This window comes from Sceloporus occidentalis, unplaced genomic scaffold, assembly GCF_023333645.1.
Source record: "Sceloporus occidentalis isolate IW3139 unplaced genomic scaffold, rSceOcc1.0.p SCAF_4, whole genome shotgun sequence".
Classification (NCBI taxonomy): domain Eukaryota; kingdom Metazoa; phylum Chordata; class Lepidosauria; order Squamata; family Phrynosomatidae; genus Sceloporus; species Sceloporus occidentalis.
In genome coordinates, this window is record NW_028316984.1 from 144,468,730 (window position 1) to 144,477,381 (window position 8,652).

At 40.5% G+C, this 8,652-nt stretch overlaps 1 protein-coding gene across 1 annotated transcript in view; it reads right to left on the minus strand.

Moving 5' to 3' along the window:
• Positions 1 to 6,871, minus strand: part of PLA2G4B (phospholipase A2 group IVB) — an 89,912-nt gene extending 83,041 nt beyond the window's left edge. The window contains exon 1 of the mRNA XM_089523148.1: positions 6,764 to 6,871. Within this exon, the coding sequence (XP_089379274.1) occupies positions 6,764 to 6,871 (108 nt within the window). The remainder of the gene's footprint in view (positions 1 to 6,763) is intronic.
• Between the last annotated feature and the right edge of the window lie 1,781 nt (positions 6,872 to 8,652).

The window sequence follows — 8,652 nt, forward strand, 5'->3', positions numbered from 1 at the left end:
TATACTGTTTTTGAACATTTTCAAACCGTGTATGCTTGAACCTGTGTATAAAAAATCCGTGTATAAGAAGGGCTGACTGTACTATTAAAACAAACGATCATAAAAAGGTCACTCAATCCCTCTGTGAAAGAAAAAACTTGGCTAATCTTTTTTCTGCTTCTTGCTTCCTCAGAGTAGCTGCTTTGACAGCAAAAACACCAACCCTATGAGTCACAAAAAGGTGGTTTTAAAATAGGATCCTTTTCTAAACTGCTTTTAAAAGTTTTGAAAGAGTATTTTAATGTGTTTTTAAAATGTTTTATCTTTGTTCCATTTTCATTTTTATTTGTTCATCACCTTGGGAGCCCTTGTAGCCTGGGAGGTTATAAGAAATCTCTTAAAAGAATAAATAAATAAAATGGGGGAAAGAGGTTAACATCATTATACCAATTTGTGGACCAAGGTGCAAGAGCTGTCAACAAAATCCTTTATACATTCAATGGACCTGAATTCCAGGTAAGTAGAGATAAAATTGCAATCGATGACATTCTGTTCTCATCATGAAAATTATCATTTCCATCTTCTGGAATAATTTGGAGGCAAATTCTTTAAACTATGAAGTTAAAGCAAGTGAGTTCCTAACTGCAAATAGGTTTGTAATTTGGACAAGGGGGAAAAACAATGAGGGAAATGAGTCCAGCATTACATGCACCTTTAGGGATAAAGAAAGACAAAGATCGTAAGCCAGGGGTAGAAATTTATTGGCCCACCAGTTGCTGAACGGTAATGTCCATTATTCCTCATCATTATCTATGATGCCTAATGTTTAATTTGTACAGCAGAATTCATGTACTTTGACATTGCTTTATCTGTCATGGCTCCACCCTATGGAATCCTGGGATTTGTAGTTTGCTTGGGCATCAGAGCTCTTAGACAGAGAAGACTAAATATCTCACAAAACTATAAATCCCAGAATTCCATAGCATTGAGCCATGGCAGTTAAAGTGGTGTCAAACTGCATTATTTCTGCAGTGCAAATTAGACTGCAGGTTGCTGTAAACTGCAATTTAACAACTCTAGAGCACAACCCAATTCCCACCCTATCAAAGTGTGATCCTAGTAGACTAGCAAAGCTGGAGTGAAGGAACCAAATAAACAGAAGCAAACAGGCAGGAAGACAACTCACCAGTACAGGGTAACATTCAGATAATGGGCAAAAAGCCACAAGGCAAGACTTAATGTGCTGTTCAGAAATGACCTGGAAGAGGACCTGGATATTATTATTATTATTTCAATTGTCAGTCAGAAGTAACTCTGATGAGTAGAGGGAAGAGGGCAATTAAAAGAGGAAGGAAAAAAACAACAGGGCATTCAGCTGATGTTCTGAGTTATGGGTGTAGCAGCCTCCTGGCTGCAATCCTTCACCAAGGGAGGGAGTCATAGATGCATTACAAGAACAGATTTAGGTATCACACTGAAAATTCCAGCCGTCTTGAGGTCTGGAAATTATAAAATTTGCCAAGATGGTCAAATCTTTTTATATGTTGTTTAGGGCAGACCTATATATAGGCCTTTCCCCAAATAACATAGCCTCAGACTGAGCAGGTTGGCTAAACTGTTGATCCTCACTTTGCTGGTACAGAGAATAACCCCAGGTAAGTGCTGGTCATCCTAACTGGAGGCCAAGAAGTGTTGTTGTTGTTGTTGTTGTTGTTGTTGTTGTTGTTGTTTAATGCAAACTGGATTGTCAAAATTGTTCACATATTCTTCATCTCCCCTCAGTGTATCAATGCAGAGGTGTCAGTATCAGCTCCTTTGTTATAGCCAAGCTTTAACACAATTACATATGCTTGCCCCTTCTTTCTTCAGCCTTCATTACCTACAAGACTGCTGGTTCAAGGCTGATATCTCAATACCATTTCTATATGATTTCATTTAGACTTTAGGAGACCTCTATTATAATACTCATTGTCCAAGTAAAAGTGCTTTGTTCTAACCTTTTGGCAGAGTTAGCATAAGGGGAGAAATAGCAATGTAGACTCGAGTTGGGCTCAAGCCACTTCAATGACTCGACTTGGGCTTGATTTGGCAATAAATGACACATTGATTAAACTTGACTTGTATATTTTTAATGACCAACTTGCTGGGCAAATGTCATCCAGAAACAGTAAATATGTTAGGTGGGGGTTGAGGTCTACTCAGCAACATGCCCCCGCCCCACATTAGAGAAGCCTTTTAAAACTTTTGAAAAGCTTCAGAAGGATCCTTCCACCTCACCCCGTTGCCTAACATATTAGCTGTTTTCCTCCAAGATTTATTTCTACCTAACTTTGTGTATGTTGTCTTGTTCTTCTAGTTATTGAAACTTCACCCCTACACACACACACACACACACACACACACACACACACAAACCTCACCACTACCTCCTTTATTTTTCTCTGTTAAAATTGGCTACCAAACTTGAGACTTGGAATAAAAGACTAGAATACATCACTGGAAGTGGATGACAAATAAGGTGAGTTAAAGTCATGAACAGCACCCAAAAGAACTTGGGACATCTGTTGAATCAGATGACAGTGTAGGAAAATTGACAAACATTTCTGCATACCTTTGCAACTATGAATACATTTAAATGACAACTTTTGCTCCCTTGCAATTTTTTCCATTGTTTACTTTTGTGTAGCAGTGCTTGTCCCTCCTTTCTGCTTCCTGAAGTTGCTTCAGTTAAAAGAAGGGCACCAACCGCTGCATGCATTGCTTCTGAGTATGGAGCATAATTAGGACCAAAGGGAGTGGGACATTATAATTGTCCACGTGACCACAAAAGAACTACCAAATGGCTGTGACCTCTGACCAGCATTGTAGCAATAATACTCAAAAGCAGCAAGCCTCTCCAGCTCTCAAAAGGAGTTATCATGAAAGTTATCAAATACACAGAATACATGAAAAGAAATCAGAATACAAATGTGGTTCAAAACACAAATTTTGAGGCGGGAAATACCATTAGGAGAATGGTTTCACATGTATTCTATGTGCCACACCAGAGGGTAAGGTGTAACTATAAAATGAGAAAATGCTAATGTAGACCATACTTAGGCGGGATACAGGCCGCCCAAAAATGGCAGTCTGCTGCCGCCTCCATGTCCGCCGGCGGGAAGCCTCAGCTGCCAAATGGCGAGGCTTCCTGACAGCGGAAAAAGAACCCGCAAAAAGTGGGTTCTTTTTGCTTCATGCTTGGAATGCCCGAGTGAGCAAATGGCGCACTCGTGATGTCGTGAGAACAACGGGACGTGTGGATGCTATGCGTCCATCACATCAAAATGGCGGCACCCATGTGTACAGGGCACCATCATTTTGACGCCCCCGTCACATGCTGGGATGAGGCCAATATGGATGGTGCATCCTCAGCCAACCCCTAGCACATGACAGGGGCGGTGCAAAGGACCATCTAAATCGCGCCTTAAACACTTTTTTCCCCACTAGGACGTGGGGTGCATTTATACTGCAGAAATAATGCAGTTTGGCACTGCTCTAACTGCCATGGCTTCATCCTACAAAATCCAGGGATTTGTAGTTTTGTGAGGCACCGGCACTCTTTGGCAAAGAAGGCTAAGGACCTTGTAAAACTAAAAATCCCAGGATTCCTTAAGATGGTGTTCCATAGGAAGAGGGTTACTGATGGCTTTAAGTACTGTTACTCCACCCTATGGAATCCTGGAATTTCCAAACATTTTGTGCAAAGCCTACATTTTGTGTATGACCTAAAATTTCCGACATTTTATCCCTTGGGAAATTATTCCATTTTGCATGGAAATTCCTGTGAATTTCATTTGAAGGACTGTAGGTTCTGCCAGTCTAATCTCTGGCACGTTACAGACCGCCGGATTGCGGCGGTCTGCTGCTGCCGCCGGTTGCTGCGTCCGGGAACCGCAGCAGCCAAACAGCGCGGTTCCCGGATGCAGCAAAGAAGGAGCGTGAAAATTGCACTCCTTCTTGCAGCCCGGAAGAGACGCCGCGAGGAGCTAGTCGCGTACTCGCGGCGTAACTTCCGCCGCGCGACGTGCAGATACAGAAAATGGCGGCGGCCGTGTGGAACGGCCGCCGCCATTTGTTACGGACTCAGTCCGTGCTAGGGTTAGGGGCATCTGGAAGAGATGCCCCAGACTGGAGCCCTGGTGGCGCAGTGGTTAAATGCCTGTACTGCAGCCATTCACTCAAAACCACAAGGTTGCGAGTTCAAGACCAGCAAAAGGGCCCAAGCTTGACTCAGGCTTGCATCCTTCCGAGGTCGCTAAAATGAGTACCCAGACTGTTGGGGGCAAATTAGCTTACTTGCTAATTAGCTTACTTGCTGTTCACCGCTATGATCTCTGGAATAGCGGTATATAAATAAAACAAATTATTATTATTATTATTATTATTATTATTATTATTATTCTAACCCTAGCACGGACTGAGTCCATCCTAGAGTGCCCATTTGTAACGGGCCTGAGTTTCGTTAAAATCACAAGCAAAATCAACATCAGTTTAGGCTACACCAGGCAAATTCTCTTGCAATAAATAAATTCTTCTTTTATTGAACAATGTTGTCATTATATATGTGCCTGTATGCCAAGGAATATTATAAGCATATTTTAAAAATGCAAACTAATTCAAATAATTATAAAAAAAAACCCATCAAAACCAAACTGTTAACATGGCTCAAATGGCTACCTTTCTTTAATGCCAGTAGCCATTAATACAGACCCAACCATTTAAATACATTTCTTTACAGATATTCATATGTATACAAGAGATGCATTAATTTATAGCTCTATGTTGAGCTATTCGTATTCAATATCATACACAGGTAGGATTGGCTGGAAATGACTAGACCTGTGAGGCAAATATTTATGAATGCACATTTAGCAGTTACTGATATAATTAAAGGCAAAATTATATTGTGGCTCTTTCCATAACTCTTGGTTACAGATACATCTGGTACATCAGCACTATTATATTTATGCAGAAAATAGGTCATAGAGTTTATTACCAAAGTTAATTATATTTGGAATGGAGAGATATTGTGCTGGTTTTAAGAAGCAGAACTGGAATTCTATTTCGAAGTTGTTTATCTTTAGATCTATTACTAGAATAGGATGACCAGAGAAATGTAAGATATGCAGCCATCATATCAGCTGAGAAAACAAAACTGAATGGGGAAAATGGAAACCAGACAGATTGTTTTAACCATACTGAATATAGCCTACTTTTGTCTTTGGTTCATCATGGGACCTCATTTTCAGGTTAGCTGGGAAGAAATTAAGCTGTACTTAAGTAATTCAGGTCCACTTAAGTTGTCTGTGTTTTGTACTTGTACTTGTACTTGTGACACATATGTTCCTGACAATTTATATAGGCATGCTTCAGTTAGCAAAGCCTCTGACAAAGAAGCTCCTTTTTTCAAAGTCTTTTTACACACAACTAGCCTCAACCTTTACATCCTTGTCCTCTGTCTAGTTGCAAGATTTTTGCCAGCATTAGCATTGGAAGGATGGTTAAGGAACACTGGAGAAATTCAGACTTTGGGGACTGGATTGAAGCCACATGTCTACAATAAATAATTCAATAAAGCCTGCAAGGAGGTAAACATCAGCTGCCTCCTAAATTCCTTACTGAATATTTGAGTTCAGCAAAACAGAGAGAAAAGGAGAGATCAAATAAGCCTACACACACACACACACAGAGAGAGAGAGAGAGAGAGAGAGAGAGAGAGAGAGAGAGAGAGATCTAAGTTTGGCCACCAAAGTGGATTTTTTTTAAAGGGGGGGGAGGTGATGGAAGAAAAAGTCATCCCTGGATATATTGTGGGGAAAGCCTTAAAGTGGTCTCCAGAATGTTCAAAATGTTTTTAGTGACTTATGGAAGGCTTACCTGACCTGATTATTTCCTTCCCTATATGCATATTAATAGTTTTAGACAAAAATTGCTGAAAGATTATCTTCTTTTTTGTTGTAAAAGAAACTATTTCTGCTCCTTCTGTGTTAATTGAGCGTCTGGTACCAAATCTTCTGTTAAAGAAGTAATGCCCAGGAACACATCTAGTTCATTAACTGTGGTATACCTGTATTTGTTATTGTTGTTGTTTGCTATCAAGTTAGCTTCAACTTGCAGTCATCATATGAATGGGAAACCTCCAAGAGCCCTGGTCATCAAGAGTGCTGCTCATGTCTTGTAAACCCAGGGCTGCATACTTCTTGTTAGAAATTATTGAAAAGGCCTATGTAGTAGGAACACAAGCTGAAAACACAGCTCCGGTATTTACAAAGCAGCAGCTGCACAGTCATATTTAAGCCCCATGAATGTATAAAACAGCTATGATATGGTATAAAAATAAGAAGAATAAAAATGTTCTTAAAATACTTGGTTGTTTTTGGTTTCATTTTGTAATTCAATGCATCGGAGAGTAGGCCTTTAGGCATCATTGACAATCATGCCTTCCCACGGAATCGTTCCCCTACGTCTGAAGTGGCTCATTCCTAAAAGTGGCTCATCCTTCAGATGTAAAGGAAAGTGATTTTATCAGGACTAAGTATCAGAGGACACTTGGTAAATATGGGCTATGGAAACATATGAATCAAAATAGGTAAGATAAGATTCGGCCTACGCGGATGCCCTTAGGGTACTTTTGGACTGAAAGAGAACCATCTTCTCAAACTGTACTGTAAATACAGTGAGGTTATATTTACTGTAAGCCTTGGTCCAATGTAATAAGAAATACACTACTGTTCCTAAAGCTTACAGCAGATAATATGAGCTGATGAGCAGTAAAGGCATGACGGTAGTGGTGCCTCTCTGCAGCCAGCTGTCCTTTTTCATCAAGTATGTCTATACCTGATGCTGTATTCATGCATGTCAGGCTCAATATCATCCCCTGGATGAACTGAGTTTGTACAGGACATATATGGATACCTCTCCTTTCCTTACCAGAGAGACAGCTAAGAATATCTTAACTGCAGCCAAGGCTTTGGCTCATTAATTCCCAAAATAACTTAAGCACTGGATTTGTTTCACTTTATTAATTTACATATTATTTCATTTATTTATATCTTGCCTTTTTCCCAGCACTGGGCTGCAGGGCAGGTTATCAAACTAAAAACAGATACAGATGAAAGCACATGTCAATTAAAATAAACAACAAGCTAAAGCATAATTGGTGGCGAGACCTATTGAAAGATTATCTCAAGTCAATTAGAAATTCCCATTTTCTGGGCTAAAGTTCTCATGGAGCAGCAGCATGCCTCCATACACACAACTGTCTTAGCTAAGTTGTTATTGGTCAAGTAGTTCTGAATCCAGAGTTGCAATGCCTGAATGTTCCCATAGAAAGGGTGAGCAGATGTCCTTATTTTCAGAACATGTCCTGTATTTCAACCTTTTGTCCAGGAGGAATTTCAAAATGTCATCCACTCTGAGCATGACTACGAAGCATGAATTTATATTTATATTAGTGTTTTTAGCTTTTATCGTGTAATGTCCTACATTTTTTTTGTATACCCTACATTTTGTGGTTCCTTGTTGTCCTTTGTGGTTATGACATCTGGTCACCTTGCCCATAGAGCATCTGAGGCAACACCTTAGCATCGCGTTGCTAAAGAAGGGTTATCATCAGCCTATTCCTTGGTCTGGCTGAACTCCAGAAGACAGCATTAGTTAAAGCTTTCATAAAGCAGCAGCTTTCAAATGAGTGGCTCACAATAATAGTCTTTGCAAAACTCATTACCAAGTATTTATTAGCTTGTTCCAGCTGCTGATTACCCAGCTATCAATAATATTTCTGCCAAAATGGTCTCTCTCTCCACTGAGCTTTTCAATGGGCTACTTTACCATCAAAGGCTATAGTACTTTTCATTTGGAAGTCACAAGGCACTTCTCTGATATTGACTTTCAGGCTGCAACTGCCATTGTGCCTAATTGCTGTTAATGGTGATCCTGAGGAAGATGGTGGCATAGTTCAACATGCCATGTTTTACTTTTGCACCTTTTGTCTCATTTTATGTGGATTAAATGCCTCAATGGACCAGCATCAAAGGCCGGCATTGGGACAGAGTAGGGGTATAGCATCTGCACGATTCACACCCCAACTCCACCCCCATACTGGTGTGATGCCGCACACCCCACCACACAGCAGGTGGCATCACAGTGCTTTTCTGGCACTGCGTCCAGATGATGCAGCGCCAAAGGAATGCCGAAAAGCCATGGGGGTGGCAGCTATGGTGCTCTTTCCACAGTGCAAAAAGGAGCTGCTTTATGCAGCTCTTTTTTGTGCTGCGGAAAGGCCAGATCAGGGCTGTGGCATGTAGCTGCCATGGTCTCAATCCAGCCCTGGAAGGGGCAGCCTGTTCAACCCCTAACGTAATTGCTACAGAAGGCAAAAACAGGGGTTTTCTTCTTTAAAAAAAAACTTTTGTAAATGACATGCCAAGAAAAAAAAAGGGAGGGGGGATACATGGATGGACAGATAGACAAACAAGCTTGAAGCATATGGTGAGCTACAACAGAGAACAATATAACTTTATCCAGCCTCTCTTGCCTTCTAGAAATTTCATTATTTGCAGGAAGGCTCCCTCAGTGAGAAAGGGAAGATAAAATACAGTCTCTAGATTTCTTTACATATTTGTTTTTTTCTGT